Source organism: Trachypithecus francoisi, unplaced genomic scaffold (genome assembly GCF_009764315.1).
Source record: "Trachypithecus francoisi isolate TF-2019V2 unplaced genomic scaffold, Tfra_2.0 Lachesis_group13, whole genome shotgun sequence".
Taxonomy (NCBI): domain Eukaryota; kingdom Metazoa; phylum Chordata; class Mammalia; order Primates; family Cercopithecidae; genus Trachypithecus; species Trachypithecus francoisi.
This window is the reverse complement of record NW_022681458.1, coordinates 113,260,588-113,280,783: the sequence shown is the minus strand read 5'-3', so window position 1 is coordinate 113,280,783 and position 20,196 is coordinate 113,260,588. Positions and strand designations below refer to the sequence as shown.

General features: G+C 36.1%; 1 protein-coding gene across 1 annotated transcript in view; it reads right to left on the bottom strand.

Annotated features, from left to right (window-relative positions):
* DPP10 (dipeptidyl peptidase like 10) overlaps positions 1-20,196 on the bottom strand; it is a 720,618-nt gene that overhangs the window by 551,616 nt on the left and 148,806 nt on the right. Inside the window, exon 2 of the mRNA XM_033231721.1 lies at positions 3,981-4,095. Within this exon, the coding sequence (XP_033087612.1) occupies positions 3,981-4,095 (115 nt within the window). The remainder of the gene's footprint in view (positions 1-3,980; positions 4,096-20,196) is intronic.

Below are 20,196 nucleotides of genomic sequence, written 5' to 3'. Positions count from 1 at the left end.
TTATATAATTATAAAAGCTATATGAATTTATGACTGCCACTCTTTTTTATTTTTTGAGATGGAGTCTTACTCTGTCACCAGGCTGGAGTGCAGTGGTGCAATCTGGGCTCACTGCAACCTCTGCCTCCCAGGTTCAAGCAATTCTCCTGCCTCAGCCTCCCGAGTAGCTGGGACTACTACTCGAGTAGCCTCCCGAGTAAATGAGCCCGCATGCCACCACGCCTGGCTCATTTTTTGTATTTTTAGTAGAGACAGGGTTTCATCATGTTGGCCAGGATGGTCTCGAACTTCAAACCTCGTGATCCACCCACCTCAGCCTCCTAAAGTGCTGGCATTACAGGCGTCAGCCATGGCATCTGGCTTGACTGCCACTCTTATTAGAAGAGTTGTTCTAGAGGCAGGCCTTGTCCTAAAAGTCCCAGGGTCTTGGTGAAATTCCACAATCAGAAGCTTCCCCTCCTGACATAGATTTTTCTACTTGGTTGAAAGTTTCCACCTGTTTGACTGGTTCTACTTAGAAAGCTAGGCCTTGAGAACATATTGGTGGACAGAGGGAAGATCAGAAGGATGATGCTGTATTTTGAATTTCCAGCTGGAGGCTTTCTTTGTGGCTCTGTTTTAGCACAGCTGAGAGAACTCAAGCCGGAGGGTTAGAAGAGAAAGGCTTGGTGCAATTGGAGCACTGTAGCCTGACCACAGACATACACAGCCACAGACACATGCACAATCAAGAGGGAACATGGCCTTGATGCATATTCTTGTTCTCACCCCAAAAATTAAACAAACTCAGATATTTTTCCTGTCCGATGAGAGAGGCAAGACTAGATAATTTCTAAAAATGCTTCCAGGCTGAAGACTGAAGTATTGAGCTGCAAACCATTAGTCTTCTGGCCTTATATATTACTCTAACATGTTTGGGTTGAGCCCACCATAAAGGCCATGTGACTGCACTGCCATTTTGCTGGGTCAAAACTCAAATTTCTAACCACTGTTGTTACACTTGCCCACTTCATCAATTTATATAATCTTCTAGGCACTTGATGGCATTGAGTTTACAGAAAGCATAGAACACTCTCTGTATAAAGTAAGGTGTCTGCTTCCTATAGCAGTACCTTTTCCACCCCAGCATAATTATTTACTTTTTTATTTTTATAATGTCCCTACCAATAATAATAGTGAAATCTGAAGACATTTGAACATGTGGTATGTGAAATGCACTTGGTAAACTGTACATCGAAATAATAATTGTGGCCTGGGGGTGGTGGCTCATGATTGTAATCCCTGCACTTTGGGAGGCCTAGGCAGGAGAATTGTTAGAGACCAGGAGTTTGAGACCAGCCTGGACAACACAGAGAGACCCTATCTCTATAAAAATAAAAACAAAAAATAACCAGGCATGGTGGTCCCAGCTACTCAGGAGGCTGAGGTGAGAGGATCACTTGAGCTCAGAAGTTCAAGTCTGCAGTGAGCTATGATTGTACCATGGCAATCCAGCCTGAGCAACAGAGCGAGACCCCATCTCAAAACAAAACATACATACATACATACATACATACATAAATAAATAAATAAATGTCACTTCTATTTGTACGATTAATATCATATGAAATTAAGTCTGTGTTGGGGGGCTATGGGTGTTCTAAATATGTATATTTTCTAAATATTTGCATTTGTGTAACTGGGGATTGGAGGTGGAAGACATAAAATAGCGAAAGTGCAGGGCCAACTACCACAGCACCTAGAGGGTGGTAAGAACTCCATATTACCTACGGGATGAATGAATGCATGAATAATTTCACCCTAGAAGACTAACTTCAGGTTAAATATTTTCCATTTGTCATAACTGAAATTGAAGTCACAAACATGTATATTCCTGAGAGGTTTTATACCTTTTCTGGGAAATATCCTTTATATAACGCTACTTGTCATGGTTTCTGGTGGTGAATAAGTACTGAATAATAGCAATAATCAGAGGAAAAGCAGTAGCAGTTCTAGGCACTGTGCTAAATAAACCCTTGGACTACATTATTTCATTTAACCTCCATAACAATACTGCAATGTTGGCACTAAATATTATACTTAAAATGCAGACGAGTAAAGTGAGAGACAAGATTAAATAACTCGCCAAATTGTACAAAACTAGTATATTACAGAGGCAGAACTCAAACTAAGGTATGTCATGCTTCCTCCTGCTTTAATAAATGAATAAGTGCAGGACAAAATGAACTCAATTATGGTTCATCACTGTGGTTTTATACTGAGAAAAATTTGAAAGGGTTGAGCAGAGGAGGCTTAATTTAGTGAGTGGCTAACTCTATATGGCCTTTCTTGTATCAAACTCTCAAGGATGCCAAAGTATCACTATGGCCTCAGTGAGTAACAAGAAAACCTGAGAAAGTGAATCACTGGGCCAAGGATGCTAGAATCAGGATGAAAGAAAAGAGTTCAAGAGAAATACACAGGAATTGTGACATGAATACCTCCATCTGGCTAAGAGTCATCAATAGAAGGCCTCAATATCGACTCATTCATTTTTTATAATTATGTTAAACTTTTTATGTTTAAGTGAAACACCATGCTGAAACTCATCTTCGTGTAACAAAGATTCTTGGCATTGTGCAGCAACTTAGAGCCATCATATTGCTCAATTACATTGTACTGCAGATGTATGAATGAGGCAGTTAAGAAAAGATTTCTGGGGAGAAAGCTGGATAAGCCAACTTTTACCAGGGAATTTTTTCTTTCTTCCTTTCCAATTACCTTTCTCTCCTCCTTCTTCCCTACTATCTCCCTTAATTTCTTTCTCAACCTCTCCACATGTTAACTAATATCTAAAAACTGTATTTTTAGCAGTCTATACATTTCAAAGTCAATATTTTTACAAAGATGGTATATTTCACAAAGTGTCTCACTGGAACAATTGATACTGCCATTTGTATAATTAGTCACCAAAATTACTTGACTAAATGACTCTGAAAACCAGTTATCGTTAATCGTATTTTGTACATCAGGAAATAAGTTCAGTGTGCTTAAGGGGCTCATAAAATAACAAAACTAAGACAAACCTGAAGTGGAAATAAATAACATTCAACAACAGGCTATAATTTTAAAATATCAGTTGGTTTTTGGATTCATTCAATCCTATCCCAGAAATGACTATTTTTCATAACACTGTGTCATATGTGGGTGTTCAGTCTTTGAGAAAAATAGTTGGGTGGGTGGGTTGCAGGGTGGGTGGGTTGCAGCAACATGCCAAATGTATCTGGAAGACAATTGGGGGAGTTTAAAAATGATCCCCTTATCTCTGCCTTCCTTATTAGTACCTACTAAAATCTCCTGGGTATTGAAATAGTCCCCAGAAAGAAGCACAATGATAATTTCCATATTAGTATTAAACTCTTTAATCTGAAGAACACAGTCCAAAAATCATTGCAAGCACAATTTGCAAAGGTTCTTTAGATAGGGTAGAAACTTAGAATGCAAAAACTTTAAGGAAAGGAAGGAAAAGAAGGTATAAGAAAGAGATGTCCAAATATAGAGGCTTAGGTCACTCTCTTTCGATCTGATCTTCTTTTTCCATCAAATCATCTCTTCCGTTTCCATACAGTTGGGTTATCATCTATATATAGAAACTTTCAGATGCCACACCCTCATCTTCAACCCACAATAAAAGTCAAATGTCTTCTGTATTTATCAAACTAACACATAGTAAGTCTGTAAGTGACAACAGAGACCAAAAATCTCCTTGGCATTCTCAACTTATATATTTTACATTTTCAGCTTCCCCAAAATATCCTGCATGATATTTGAACTGCAGAATTACTGTGCCATTTGCAAAATGTCTGATTATGCTTTTTTTTCCAAATTCCAACCCATGCTAATGTGCCCTAAGATACCACATATTGCTACCCTCTTAAGGCATTTGAATGTGAAATTATCATCCACAATACTGTCATAAGAGAGGAATAAAGACAGATTACCTGGGGTTAAGAGGATGACTGACATAGTGATGAGTGAGCATACAACTAAAATCACCAGCAGAGCAATAGCAATTCCCTTCCAGTTTCTCTGTGGAGGGCTGTTACTTCCCAGTTCCTACCGAGATAGAAAAAAAAAGTTTCATAATTATACATGCTCCAAGAGAAATGTATTCATAAAGAAATGATTCAGTGCATGGCGCAATCACAGTTTGAAAGCTGATTAGAATCCATTTGCTCTTCGGTAGTTCATTTAATTATTCAAAAGTGCACATATTATAAATGGCTATCTTTTGGGGGGCAATCTGATCTCTCTGTGAGATAAACCAGCAGAGTATTATGCTTGCTATCCAAAATGTAGATGGTGTAAAAATGCATTGACTATAAACACCAGGATGATAGCCAAAATACTCTGCAAAATAATTATGGAAATAGAGTTAGTCCATTTACATGTATTCTTGCTACAATGGGACCTACAATAAAGATGTAAATACAAATGTTCTTGAAGCACTATGGACTACTTTCTAACTGGATGGGGAAAAGATCAGAAATGGGAAAATCAGGCCGGGCGTGGTGGCTCACGCCTGTAATCGTAGCACTTTGGGAGGCCCAGACGGGTGGATTACGAGGTCAGGAGTTACAGATCATCCTGGCTAACACGGTGAAATCCCGTCTCTACTAAAAATACAAAAAAATTAGCCGGGTGTGGTGGCGGGCGCCTGTAGTCCCAGACACTTGGGAAGCTGAGGCAGGAGAATGGCGTGAACCCGGGAGGCAGAGCTTGCAGTGAGCTGAGATCGCGCCACTGCACTCTAGCCTGGGCGACAGAGTGAGACTCCGTCTCAAAAAAAAAAGAAAAAAAAAAAAAAAAAAGAAAGAAATGGGAAAATCATTCAAAATGTCCCTCACTGCAGAGCACCACACATTTGTTAACCAAACGGGTCTTTTTTAAACAGCTCTCCCACCACTCATAAAAACCAACAGGATGTAGTAACTAAATTAAATTAGTCCTTCTGTATCAGTGGTTAATGACACTTGCTGGGCAACATGCATGATATTGGCAAAAGGTATGGTTGATGAGGAAAATAAACTTGTACATCTCTCACAATGCATGTGGTAAAGCTATTCATTCCTCCAATGATCTGTGCTCTACTGTGTTTACTAGATATGTGTGGGCATAACTCACCAAAGCAAAGCACAGATCACACTGATTTGAAACGAATGTCAGCTTTTCTGTGCAACAGAGTTTATAAAACACTGAGCTTCTCGTTTTCTTTTTCTTTCTACTCCATTTCCCACCTGCTTTTCATCCTTTCTCAACACAGCCTCTTCATTCAGAAATAGCTAACTGATTTGGTGATAAAGGACACAAAACATGAAGGTATCCAGCTCACAACATGTGCACAAATCACCCAAGAAGCCATACAGACAGCAGCTTTGTTTTAAACAAACAAACAGAATAGCAAACATTTAATAAATTGTACATGAGTTCCAGTGACTCACAGATTAAAACACTGATGCCAATATCATATAGTTATTTTGGTGTTGAATTGTGCCATAAACCCATCAGATTCAAATAACTAGACTCTAAATAAATACAAGAAGAAACCATGCATAGGAGGCATTTTGTTGTTTGCTGTTTCCCTTCTCAGATAAAACACTAAGTTAGTCTTTCATTCTGATCAACCAAATCCAGGAGAGATCAATTCCACTTTTGCATAAATGACTTGCTCCACACCTCTTTTTCAAATAATGCTTATTATCCAACACTTGTATTCCTCTTGCACTTTAGGATTTTCATCCATATTTTCCATGTAAATCAAGACAATGGGTCCCCCAAATTATCAGCTTTAGAGAAGTGATATAAAGACGATCGATAGTTGTCTTGTGAACATAAACCCTTATCTGGAATGCAACGTTCTTGCAGGTTTCTAGGTGAGTTTCTTTTGTCAGAATGTGTGTGCTGTGAGGATCAGTGATTCTCTATAATAACACCCTACATTCCAGACTACTCAGAAGGTAGAGTGACAGAACGAGAGAGGTTGCTGCTGTAAATCAAAGCCTACAGTGGTCTGAAAGTTGGGAAATACTCAGGTCAAGAACTGAGACAGTGAAAACAGGGGCAGTAACCAACAGCAAATGAGGATCTGGGCCAAGAACCATAAATATTTCCCTATTTATTGACTCTAAGGCAAGCAAGTATGCATCATTGTTTCACAATGTAAGAAAAGGGAAAAAGAATAGAAATGTAGCAGTTATAACTGACTTTTCAATTCAGTAAGAGAATCAAGAAAAAATTATAAACTGAAATTGACTGATTATGATCTTGATAGGTGGTCACTTCAACTCATGACAAACTATTTGAGAAATGACTTTTGACTGTACTTTTCAGTTTGTGACTATAATAAAACCATGTAATGTCTACCAGACATAGTCTAACAAAGAGGAATAATAGCTTATATATATTATTATGTATCTGGTGTTGAAATATTTTAGATCTGCAAGCTCACATAATCCTCAAAATAATCATGTAAGATTAGTATCATCTTCACAAATTTGCAGATAAGAAAATGGGATTTGAAGAGATCAGTAACATATCCATTTATTGCTAATAAGTGAGAGAGCTGGAGTTCTAGTTCATAAAATCTGATTATAAAGATCACACTTAACCACCATAATGCCATTTGTAAAGATAAATATTTCTAGAACAAGTACATTAAAGAATCAATAAATCAGTAAGTTATTTGGACCCATACATAGCTGTATATCAATACCTTTTATTTGGGAAAATGCACAGTAATATTTGGAATTCAGTAATGCTATCCTGAATTCAGTAATTTTTGCAAACAAATGTGTATTCTCCCAGTCACAACTGGCTATGGAAGTCCACCATTTAAAAAGCGGTAAAACAAATTTGAGTGAGACGTATTTTTATGTTCATAAAGTAATGCACTTAAGAATGTGTGGCTCCTCTGAAATGACTCATCAATGTTCAAGGCATATACAAGTCCTTGTCTGAGAACTGCTGACTTAATGAATGTAATATAATGCTCCCATTTCCATCCACCTTATATTCTATTACCATTACATTTCTAAAGCATGATGTTACTTACGTTACTTTTGTCTCCAAAGTTCTTTAACATCCCTACGCTAGTTAAAGAATCAAACACAAATGTGTGAGTCTAGAAAAAATAATTATCTATATCCATGCTCCCGTTTCCCCAGCCAGCACAATCTACTTCCGAGAAAGAATCTTGTATTTCATGCTGCTCTGATTACCATTTCCTTACATTTGCCTCAGGTGCTTCAACCTTCACATTACCATTCCATTCCTAATTCTGTTCCATCCAGTCCCTTTCATATGCATCCAGTTTTAGACACTGTTAGTCCTTCAACATCCTGCTCAAATGTCTCTTCTCTTGAGAGTTTCTCCTAAATATGTAAGCCACATATGACTTTTCTTTCTCTGGGGAAAAAAAAATGCCTAAAATATACTGTACCAGTAAATTTGAATCCAACTCTGTTACTTGAGAGCTAGTAGACTTCAAACACACTTCTAAATTATCCTGAGCCTCAATATTTTTACCTGAACAACTGGAATAACAATGATAATTATTTTTAAGTGTTGGAAGGATTAAAGGAAAATAACTCATAAAAAAAACTCTCACCTAAGTATACAATAAGAAAGTTTACACTACGTGAACTGTTTGGAATGTTCTCCCTCAATACACTTGCACTCTTTCTCATCATTCATAATATTATGAATGAACGACATCATCACCATCATAACGATGATGGTGAATGGTAGTGATGGTGTTGCTTAAAGCCACGTGTAAAGATCCATCATAACCCTGTTGGGTTTAAAGTTATTAATTCCTTAATGTAAGAATCACATCTTAGAAATTTTTATTTTTTTTAATTAAAAAAAATGTTTTTAAAGAGAAGGTCTTGCTCTGTCACCCAGGCTGGAGTCCTGTGGCACAATCATAGCTCACTGAAACCTGAAACTCCTGGGCTCAAGTGATCTTCCTTCCTATGCCTTCTGAGTAGCTAGGACTACAGGCATAGTGCCTTCACCACTCAGTTTTGTTTTGTTTTTTTATTATTTTTTGTAAAGACAAGGTCTTCTATGTTGCCAAGGCTGGTCTCAAACTCCTGGCCTCAAGCAATCCTCCCATGTCAGCCTCCTAAAGTTCTGGGATTAAAACTATAAACCACTACACCCAGTCTTAGACAATTTTAGATTCCTTACATCAGTTAACAATCTCCCGTTCTCTTAATAGGTGCTTGGAAAGTAATTGACCAGTTAATTAAGTGGTGGTGAAAGTGATCCTAATTGACTTTGTTTTTGATGACTTTCTACCATCCAACATTGGAAAGTAATCAATTCCATCCACATGCCAGATCAACAGAACAGGTATGATCCTGGGCAGCAGCCTTAGACAAGGAACATGTTAGGAACTTGCAACATGGTCATCTGATGCTTTGGCCACACAACAAAGTGCATGTTGGATTATGATATCACAAGGAGGGGGTCTAGCAACTTAGGGACAAACATTAAATGATCCATATATGGTGCTACTTTTGTAAATGAGCCCTTCAGTGGATGGATGCATCAGTTGAAATGCTTGTGTTTGGTGTCAGATCATATTAAATATTGTGATTGCCTAGAGACACATTAGTGCTATAGTCAAAACTAAACTGAGTCTGTAACCTAATTATTTACATTATATCTACCACTAACAAATTACTCATCACCCTTCAGAGAACAGTTTAGTTTACAAGACCAGGCTTACCATTATAAAGATAGTTTATCTAAGTTCAAATTCATTTTTATTTGTTTAGGTGCAAGGAGAAAAATGCTGGGCATAATAAGTAGGAAAAATGTAAGGGTTATACACCATTTTATTTGGCAAAATAAAGAAAAAGTCTTAACCATCTGATTTGCTTTTCTTCATAAGGAAGGAAAGTATACCAAAATTTGTTTTTTAAAAAAATGGTATTCCACTTGCACTTTCCTTTGGAAAACATCAATGTATTTATCTGCCATATGTACTCTGAAGAGAAATATAATCCATTTATATTGAAATAGTCTAAAAAACATGATATTTAGAGAAAATACAAGGAAAAATCATTGCGATATTGAAATTATGTATCTAGATTCAATGTGGGTATGTTTTAACAAAACTAGATTTTCTCCAACCACCTGTCTACTTTCTAAGAAGCACAAACAAGGAAGGTTCTTCAAAATATCTGTATTTCTGCTTGAAAAGATGTACTTAGGTTTTTTAACCCTAGAGTATTAACATTTTTTACATTGATTCTTAGTGTCTTTCTTAACACAGTCATACCAATCACTCAAAAACTTATTCACTTTTCTTTTATCCCTTCCCTATATTTACTAGTTTCAGTATGTCTTCACAAAGAATCTTAATGTTTTCTCAAAGAAGTTCAATAAAGTGCCTCAAAATTCAAAAAAATTGACGTGTCCTTGTCCATCAGTTCACCTTCTGTTAAATAGCTCAAAAGTTTGAATGGTTTTTACTTGTTTTATTTTACTGATGGTGTTTATATTTTCAACTGTAAATAATGTCAAATATGTAAAGGTTTGAAATAGTCCAAAGACATTTATACTGAATAATCTGAAAATATCCTAAAGAAAGTTAAAATATTTTAAAAGTTTTTATTTTGTCTCATGATATTAGAGAAACAGCATTTAAGAGTTAAAACTTTAAAAGGTACATGGAATAAACTCCGTCTTAAAGAAAAATGCTCTTGCAACACACCTAACAAACGTTTAGCAAGCTCTGGCTTGAAAAGCATTGAGATATAGAAATTCAATTTAAATTTCCTTTAAATAATACCATTTATCATTTAACAAAATGTACTGGAGTGTGTTAAGGCTTGGAATACCACACAAGATGAAGCTTGGAATACAAATTAAAATAAGACCTGTTCCCAGTGAGCATAAAGTCTGAGGAAGAATTTTCTAGGCAACAATATAACACAAGGCTAAACAAATAAAGGTAAAAGAATAAGTCATAAAATTTTGCTATGGAAAATAAATAAGAAAAAATATTAATTTTCTTATACTGATATAAAACATTCACTTTGCACATTCAATCAACATCCTATAAAAAAAAGGTGCTGGACATGCTGGGATTGCATGACTATAAAAAATCTGCAGTGGAAAAGGAATCAGAGGAGTTTTTTAAAAAGTAAGTAGAAAATGTGTATAAAAATAAACATGTAGGTATTTAGAAATTTCCACAAAGTGTTCATTTTTTTCCTTCTGGAAAAAATAATTGACAACATTTATAAGCAATAATAGATTAATAAGCATAAAAGGAACTGAGATAATTTTCAAGGTGTTTCCAAAAGAAGCAGGCAAAATCTGTGTTTGTCTCCAAGAAACAAATAACTTTTGAACTATTTAAAATATTTTATAACATATTGAAGGCAGAAAAAATTCTAAATTTTTATTAAGTTCATGTTGTCTGAATAGTATGTCTGAAAAAATACCACAAAAAGATAATTTAAATTCAATTTAAAGAAATAAATGCAATTATACTAAATAAAACTTTAGTCAATTGAATGTAAGAGTTTAGTATAAATAACAAATACTATGGACTACTGTCTAGTATTAGGAGAAACAGTGATGGTTTCCTACAAGACATTAGTTAATAATACCAATAAAGAAAATATAATCATGAAGATCATTTCTCTCATTTAATTTGCACTTAATACTTATTCTGCCTATTGCTTCTTAAAATTGCTCATTGTTCTCACGCCATTCAGTTTCCTCATTTATCCTTCTTCTATGATTAGAGAACTCTATGCTAAGTAAAGTAATTTTTTTATAACTTATTACAAGTTACACATTTTTCAAAATTATGCTCTTTATAGGTTTATGCTGTTGACCTACATAAGGCTAACTATGGTAATTCATATTGAAATCTGAGTTACGGACCAAACGCATCAACATCAGCTGGAAACTTGTTAGAAATGCCAAGCAAGTGTCTTTTGTTGCCCTTTTTGTTTGTTTATTTTATTTTGATTTGGGATTGTTTGTTTTTCTTGTTTTTGTTTTTGAGACAGGTTCCTGCTCTGGCACTCAGGCTGGACGGCAGTGGCACAATCATGGCTCACTGTAGTCTCAACCTCCTGGGCTCATGTAATCCTCCTACTTCAGCCTCCCAAGTAGCTGGGACCACAGAAACGTACCACTGTACCTGGCTACATTTTTTCTATATATTTTGTGTAGAGATGGGAGCTTGCATTGTTGCCTAAGCTTGGGTTTGTTTGTTTATAATTAATTTGTTTATAAAAGAACTGGCAATTATATGAGTTACCATTTGCATTTATCCCTCCCTAATAATTATGATTATTGGTGACACACTTGGATATGGTTGGATTTGTGGCCCTACCCAAATAACATGTTGGAGAAGGGGCCTAGTGGGATCAGTTGGAGAAGGAACCTAGTGGATGATGGGGGCAGATTTCCCTCTTGCTCTTCTCATGATAATGAGTGAGTTCTCACAAGATTTGATGGTTTAAAAGAGTGTGGCACTTCCCCCTTCGCTCACTCTCTCTCTTGCTCTGCCATGGTAACATGTATTTGCTTCTCGTTTGCCTTCCACCGTGATGGTAAGTTTCCTGAGGCCGTCATGCTTCCTGTTAAGCCTGTGGAACTGTAAGTCAATTAAACTCTTTTCTTCATAAATTACCTAGTGTCAGACAGTTATTTACAGTAATGTGAAAACGAAATAATACACACTCCTAGATGAATTAACAGTAAACTAGAAACAAAATAAGTGTGACAGCTATCCTTAATACATTGTGTGTTGTTAGTTTTAGACTTTCAGCATCATGATTTAGAGGTCTAAGATAGGACTAAGCAACTGTGATTCTGGACACATTTAGGATTAAAAACTACAACTAAAGCTATTAAAAAAGACAAAATACAAACAAACACATTTGATGTCAGACAGATGGCAAATTAGAAAGCTCCAGGTCCTCATTCTCCCACAAGATCATCAAGTAAACCACTAGCGACTCACTAAAACAGTCTTTTGGGAGCTCTGGTAACCAGCCAAATTTACTGCTTTCCAACCACATGACTGCCCCATCAAGAAAAAGCCACAGTGAAAAAGGTAGGACATTTCAGAGCATCATTTCTTGTGCTTCCCCACCTCGGAACAGTGAGTGCAGTAAAACAGAAGTAGCCCACGTTCCAGTATTTTTCTCTCAGGAAGGAAGGAGGGCAGTAGAACTTATTTTGCGACGTTGTGACCTGTCTGTGGGCTGCCTGTGGGCTGCCTGTGGGACTGCTTTCTGTCTTGCCTCAATTGGAGCTTTCAGATGAAACCGAATATATAGTTTGAATGTCAGTTTGGAAGCCATGGAAAACTGTGATGGGTAACATAGTTTGTGAAAACTGCAAGAGTATGCTGACATGCAGAAACTGTGGGCAAGACGTTATGGAAAGAGTAGTACGGAGGAACAGCCAAGATTGCAGGAAGAAGCAGGGGTGAAACTCTTAGGGATGGATGATAAAACATAGCAAAGCAGCCTTCACAATAAACAAACAAACAAACAAACAAATAAATAAAAGCATCCCTGTCTATGGGGCGATTGGGAGAGAACACCACACACACAGGCCCTGGGAAGACATGCCTAGAACATGCCTGAGAAAACCTTAAACTTTCATGCTGGGCTATTTAGAGAACGTCTTACTCCACGCAGTCTACAATGACTGGAAGAAGTGTCTGATTTTTCAAACACCCAATTTTCAACGAAGATCACAAGGCATACAAAGAAATACGGAAATCTAGTCCTTTCAAAAGATCAAAATAAATCTCCGGAAACCAACTTTAAAGAATCAAGGCTTCAGATTTACTAGAGAAAGATTTTTAAACAACTGCCTTAAACACACTCTGAAAGCTAAAGAAAAATAATGACAAACTAAAGATAATCGGGAAAATGGTACATAAGAAAACTGAGAGTATTTAAAACGACATCGAAATTGTAGCTGGAAATGCATATTGTGATATATCTAACAGAACAGTACAACAGGATTATCATTAATAATCCATAGTAACTCCACTTCTGGTTATATACCCAAAACAATTGAAAGCAGTGATACAAACAGATATTTGTACACCTCTGTTCAAAGAAGCATTATTCACAATAGCCAAAATGTGGAAACAAGTCAGATGACCATTGATAAATGAACAGAATAACAAAATGTGGTGTGTGTGCCTGTGTGTGTGTATATGAGTATTATTCAGCTTTGAAAATGAAGGAAATCTTGACAGTTGCTACCACAGAGATGAACTTTAAAAACACTGTGTTAAGGGGAATAAAGTTAGTCACAAACAGACAAATACTGTATCATTCCACTTAAACGAAGTTCCTTAAGTAGTCAAATACTTAGAGACAGAAGGCAGAATGGTAGCTGTTAGGGGCTGAAGAGAGGAAAAAAATGGGAAGTTACCTTTTTAATGGTTATGCAGTTTCAGTTTGATAAGATGAAAAAAGTTCTAGGGATGGATGGTGGTGATGGTTGCACAACAATGTGAATGTACTTAATGTCAATGAACTGTACAGTTAAAAATAATACAGTTAAAAACTGTACAGTTGAAAATAACAAAAATTTACAATAAAATATAGAAAATAACATTTATCATAGCAAAACAATATATTAAATGTGTTTAGAAAGTATTATTGTTCAAAGAGAGAAAACCACAAAATGTTATTATAGAATTTATAGGACCACTTGAAGGATGTAGAGAATCTTCAAATTCCTGTTAAGGAAAATTCAATGTGGTAAAGGTGTCCATTCTTCCTAGATTAATCTACAAATTTAAAGTAATTTGAGTGAAAATCCAAATCAAACCCTTTTTTTTTTCTTAACTGATAAAGTGATTTTAAAATTTAGATGGAAAAATAATCATATAAAATAATAATTTTGAGAATAGTATCTGATGGATATCAGTTATCAAAATGTAATATAAATCTGTGCTAATGAATAATGTGTGGAATGAATAAGAACCAAAAAATATGGAAGCAAAACTATATTTCAGGGAAAAATGTTGCATGCACACAAACACATTAGTTATATTTTATAGATGGAATTATATATGTCTTATATATGTCTATATAATTTATAGACAGAATTAGTTATATTTTAATCTCTATTTTCCCACAAGACTTTCATTCTGCAAAGAAGGACAATTAGGGTTGTGCAAAACATTCCAATGAGAAATACTGTGATCTCCATGGAGCCAAGTCAGACAGTCAATTTTTCCATCATCTTACAATATTTCTTATCAGCATTCCAGTCCTTTCACTGCTGAAGCCTCCCAGGAGAACCTTTTCTTGACTCCTGTGACACCATATTTTCTTGTTTGTTGTTTGCTAGGAACTTTTCCAATTTCTCAAAGTTGTGGAGTTGCCCAGACCTTGGTGCTGGCCCACATCTTTTCTTTACATGAACATTATTTCTAGTGATATCATTCAATAGCACTTTTTATATTACCCATATTTTCTATCAACCTTATATGTTAATGTTAGGAACAGAATACATGGGCAAGATATTTTTAGAAAGAGGGATAGAAACTGAAATTGACCTCTAAACAGATAGAAAGCAGTCTACTTAGAGGTACTACAGTTACATTATTCAGACAGACAATCTTCTCCCAATATATGTAACACATCCTTCATACATATCCAAGTCAGTTGCTATTTAGAGTGCCTACTGCTTCTTAAAATTGCCCATCAGATTCATGCCATTTAGTTTCTTACTTTTACTTTTTCCCATTTCTCTGATGAAAGGACTCTGTGCTAAGGAGAGTACATATTTTGATCAAGCCTTCATATTTTTCAAAATTTGGTTTCTTAGTCGGTTGCTTCTGTCTACCTATTTAGACAATGCCTTAGCTCAGTGCAATGCATGGACCAGTAGGGTCAGCATCATCTGAAAGCTTGTTGAAAATAAAAATTATTCAGCCCCATCACAGACCTTCTGAATCTCCAGGGCCATGGAAGTCCTAACAGCCACTTTTAACAGGCTCTCCAGATGACTCTACTGTGTGCTGAAGTCTGGGAAACATTCCCCAAGGTCAGTGCTACTCAAAATATGGTCAGCTTCACCCCTGAGCTTATATAAATGCAAATCATTCATCCCCAACTCAGACCTAGTGAGTTCCCAGGGAGGGAAGGACTGAGTAATCTTTGTTGTAACAAGCTCTCCAGATGATTCCTGTGCACACTCAAATTGGAGAACCCCTACCATGGAGATTAAGTCCCGGAGTGATACAGTTCTGAAACTGCTAAAATGAGCAATCTTACACTCAGAGGAATTTGGTAAATGCATTGTGAGTTAGTGGTTTCGGAACCAGTACACCTGCATTTTAATATCTAGTTATCTATTTACTAGCTCTGTCACGTACATGATTGACCTAATCTATTTAAGCATAATTATAAGCCTAACTAGTTTTGCCTAACACACATGATCAGGCTTAGGAATCTTCCTCCATACATGTTATTTTCCAAATTATGTTCAAGTCTAACTGAGTTCCACCTGGTCAGAGACTATTTCACATTCATTTTTGTATCCATAACACCTGGTAAAGCACATACTAAGTACTGACAAGATGTTTGGATTGAAGCACTAAGCTCAGCTTTATTCCTTAAAGTTAGGAATAAGGTCTTTAATCTTGAGGGATGCATTTCAGCATTGTGAGGACTAGGGGATAACTAGCTATCTGAATCTCAAACATAGAGAGAAAAGACATCCCAGGAGTACAGTTGTTGACCCATCCTGGGAACTATAAACTGTGGTTGAAAGAGCACTAAAAGAATGTCAGTGATCTACAAACTGGAACAATAGCCCATATTTCTGGGATTGATAAGCCTCTACGGATTAATAGGAAGCCACACAATCATCTTTAAGCTTGATTTCAGGAGATGAGCAGGCTGCATATATAATCTGCTACATTCTGCCTAAAGTTCTAGGCAAAACATAGCAGAAAGATCATATTTGCAGCCCAGTCATCTAGAAGTAGTTTCTAGTTAACAGACTAGACTCTTGTCCACAAGGAGAGTAGAGAATATAGTTACTTCTCATTGCATTTGCAATGCCAAGCAAAGTTCTTGGTGTACCACACATCCACTTATATTTATTAAACAGATGAATGTAACAAACCCAGAAACTATTTTTTGGCTTAGTATAATATTTTTTCCTTATAATCTTGATGTTACTTTTAGAATGTCAAATATTGATTCTCAATAGCCTTTTACACTTAATTTTATATCAAAGTGTGATATAAAACTCTCTTGACAACAGATAATCCATATCTAATGTGGAATATTCATTGTAGAGCGATAGAAAATAGTAAACTTGGCAGCCTGGTCTGCCCACCTGGGCTGCCCATTAATAATTACTTGTATGATTTAAGATAAGGCTTTCATCTTCCTAGGCATAAAACGGGAACAGCAGTGTGTGTCCAGTTTATGCCATGCGGCATTATCTGATGTAGCCAGCATGTGACAAAACCCACCCCCACTCATCTACTTCATAGATATAACACAGGCTCACGCTGCTCACATAGAAAATAGAAGTGATACTTGCATCCAGTTTTTATGAGCTTTCTGAGAAATCACAAATAATACAAGTGAAAACTATTTATAAACTGTTTCATCTATATCAATTTAAGTCTTATAACCACATCTCACAAATTTGAAGAATTAATAAAACTATACATAATCGTTCTTGAAGATTAACTGTTACTGAGTCAAGGAAAGTAGTTCCTCTGAAAGAGTTACTTTTAGAACATCTGTAAACTCTTCAAGAACATGCCCCATGCACATTTTTGAAGTCTAAGTATAGTGTCAGCCTATTGCTAATGGAAGGAAGAAGGAATGCATGAAAGAAGAAAGGAAGAAAAGTAGGTAAGGAAGGAAGGACTCTAGATGAACTTACTGTCCCCAAAATAAATGACAATCTATTTGGGAAGACAAATAATTTATCAAACATTAGAAGAACAAAAGAGAAAACTATATTTAAAAAATACTCAGCACTGTGGTGCAAGATGCTAAATGTAATAGGATTCAGGGAAGAGAAATCCCTGATGATGTATGTTAGAAATGCTAACGATCAAATCTATCCTGGCCGTTTCCCAGTTAAATAAGATCCGGGTCAAAAAGAGCTTAGATCTGAAAGGCAGAAGAAAGTTATCCCAGGCTGAGGAAACCCCCATTCGCCTGCTCTCTCTTCAAGATGAACAAGGTGTGTTTAATGTACTTCCTTTTCTAGTGGTTAGTTAAAGGTTGTATTTGCCCAGGAGTCAGGTAAGATGCCAAACATAGGTTAAGAAAATAGTAAAGCCATTGGCAAAATACGACTGCATGAAAAGAACAAGTGGCACTGTAGCTTCAAGCTAAGTTCAAAGCCAGCATTACTAATTTGCTCTTCATAACACCACTGACCTTTAGATGCCGCTGAGAGTCTAGGGGAAAATTTGGCAATTCACCTCATCTCCTTATCTTAACTAACTGCACTTCCTTCACCACTACCACTACCTCCCAAGCCAGAAACCTGGGTCTGATCTGGAGTTTCCTCCCTGCCTCCAGAGCAAGTGCTATTTTTCCTAAGGTTCGCCAGAGGAAAAGATGGGGGCTACAAAGATGTATGCTCGTTCAGTAGATAAATATTTCACTTTCTTAGGCATCAAAACCCATACTGAAGTAGAAACAAACACATTTGATTTAGCTCAAAATTTTATTTTTTCACATATTTATTTATTATCACTTATTAACTCTGATAAAACCAAATGTAATAAACTTCTTTGAAAATCAAGAATTCTGTTCATTGCAAAAAAGTTTTATTCTGCTTGAAAATAGAAGATATAGTCACTTTTTATTTTAAGTTTAAAGATTCCATGTATGTAGGAGCAAATTTTTCTAATACTTTCTTTACATACAGAAATCTAATATCATAAAGAGGCAGCTACAGCTAAGACATCAATTTTACAACTTTTTCTCCAAAAGAAAAAAAGCAGAAATTAATGAAATGAGACAGAACAGGAACTAAATGTGCTTTTAATTATTTTTATTGCTTTTGCCATTAAAAATGTTAATAAGTACCATATAGGCATTTAAAAAGGAAAGAAATAACACATTACATTTCCACTGTAGTAATCAATATTCCTATGCTGCTTTTAATTAGAAATGTTAAGAATATGTGTGTGTTTTAACTTCTCTACTACTCTGTGATGGTTATTAGCCATTTCTAACACATGTATACTATATATAGCCACTATGCAATTAAGGAAAAAAGAAATTAAGCAACATTTAGATCTTTTATTTATATCTGCAGAAAAGTAGTATTCTGGCAATTTTCAGAAATCCTATGGACCAAGAATAATTAAATAAACTCAAGGTAAGTTACACTTTATCTGTAAGTATGCATTGCACTTCATTTGTGCTCTGCTTAAAGAAGGACTTTTCTGGCTGAAATTTTTGTATGGGTGAGTAAGGCAATTACTCGCCTCAAAGCCAGTCAGTGTTTCCATTCATCTACTGAAGAGAGCCTTTTTTCCCCCCTAGTCTTTGTGAATAGAGTAGCCAGTATCTGCAGCAGTCCCCAGAATGTCCTGTCAGTACCGTTAGTTAAAAATAAGCCATCCCTCATACATTTTCAAAAGACATTTGCTCTGAAAGTTCATTTTGCGTGACTCATTCAATTACGGGTAATTTAAATATAAATTAAGAGTTTTCTTTTGTTTTGCTTTTTAAAAATATTTTCATTCTCCAAGAGAAGTGGAAAAAATCCTTCTAACCTGTGTCTGTGTTGGGAGGAGGGGTTGGGGAGGGACAGCCCATCTGCCAGGAAGAGATAACCAACCTCATGCCTCTCCCTCCTGTAAAATCATTGCCACGTTGGCTGCATGAGAAACATTGATTCATTTTGTGGTGATACTTATTAGCATCACAAAAGCATTCTGATAATTTGGTCAGGTTTAATAGTTGTCTCAAACCAACTGTAGGCTTCGCCTTCATAAACTACATATGTGTAAGGATTCCATATTGATAGTCACAATTGATAAGGTTAACAATGCAGTCCTAGTCATTTTTCATTTTGTTCTAGTTTTCAGAAAAGATTTTGAAGATAAATTTAAGAACTGTTTTTCAAAGAAGGAAAGTCATAAATACCATTTTGGAAGTCTCCTTCCCCCCAAAAAGCAAAAAACAAACAGAAAGAGAGAGTACAAAACCGCAACAGTCCTTCTAGATGTAAATTTACAAAAGCTAATCCAAAAAAAAAAAAAAAAAACCCCAAAATTTACCTACTTGTGTATGTGAGCTGAATCTCATTTCTTTTGCTCAGTGTATCCATACTGTTAATGAAGCCTGATGTGTATTAGAATTTCAATACACATTTGATAAATACATTCATTAATCTCTAAAAGCAGAAGCATATTTCCCTCCTAGGTCAACCTACTAGTTAAACACATGCCCACCCACCCATGACTGCCTTTTGAACTTCTTCAGAATGATTCAATGAGGCTCCCAAGGTGTTGCAGGAAGTCAGGGACCCCGACTGGAGGGACCGGCTGAAGCCATGGCAGAAGAACATAAATTGTGAAGATACCATGGATATTTATTAGTTCCCCAAATTAATACTTTTATAATTTCTTATGCCTGTATTTACTGCAATCTCTGAACATAAACTGTGAAGATTTCATGGACACTTATCACTTCCACTTGTGATTTCCTATGTCTGTCTTTACATTAATCTCTTAATCCCATCATCTTCGTAAACTGAGGAGGATGTATGTTGCCTCAGGACCCTGCAATGATTGTGTTAACTGCACAAATCGTTTGTAGAGCATGTGTGTTTGAACAATATGAAATCTAGGCACCTTGAAAACAGAACAGGATAACAGTAATGTTCAGGGAACAAGGGAGATAACGTTAAACTCTGACTGCTGTGAGCCGGACGGAACAGAGCCATATTTTTCTTCTTTCAAAAGCAAACAGGAGAAATGTTGCTGAATTCTTTTTTTCAGCAAAGAACATCTCTGAGAAAGAGAATGCACCCCTGAGGGTAGGCCTCTAAAATGGCTGTTTTAGGGGCAGCTGTCTTTTATGGTCGAAGACAAAGGGATGAAATAAGTCCCGGTCTCCTGAAGCACTCCCAGGCTTATTAGGAAGA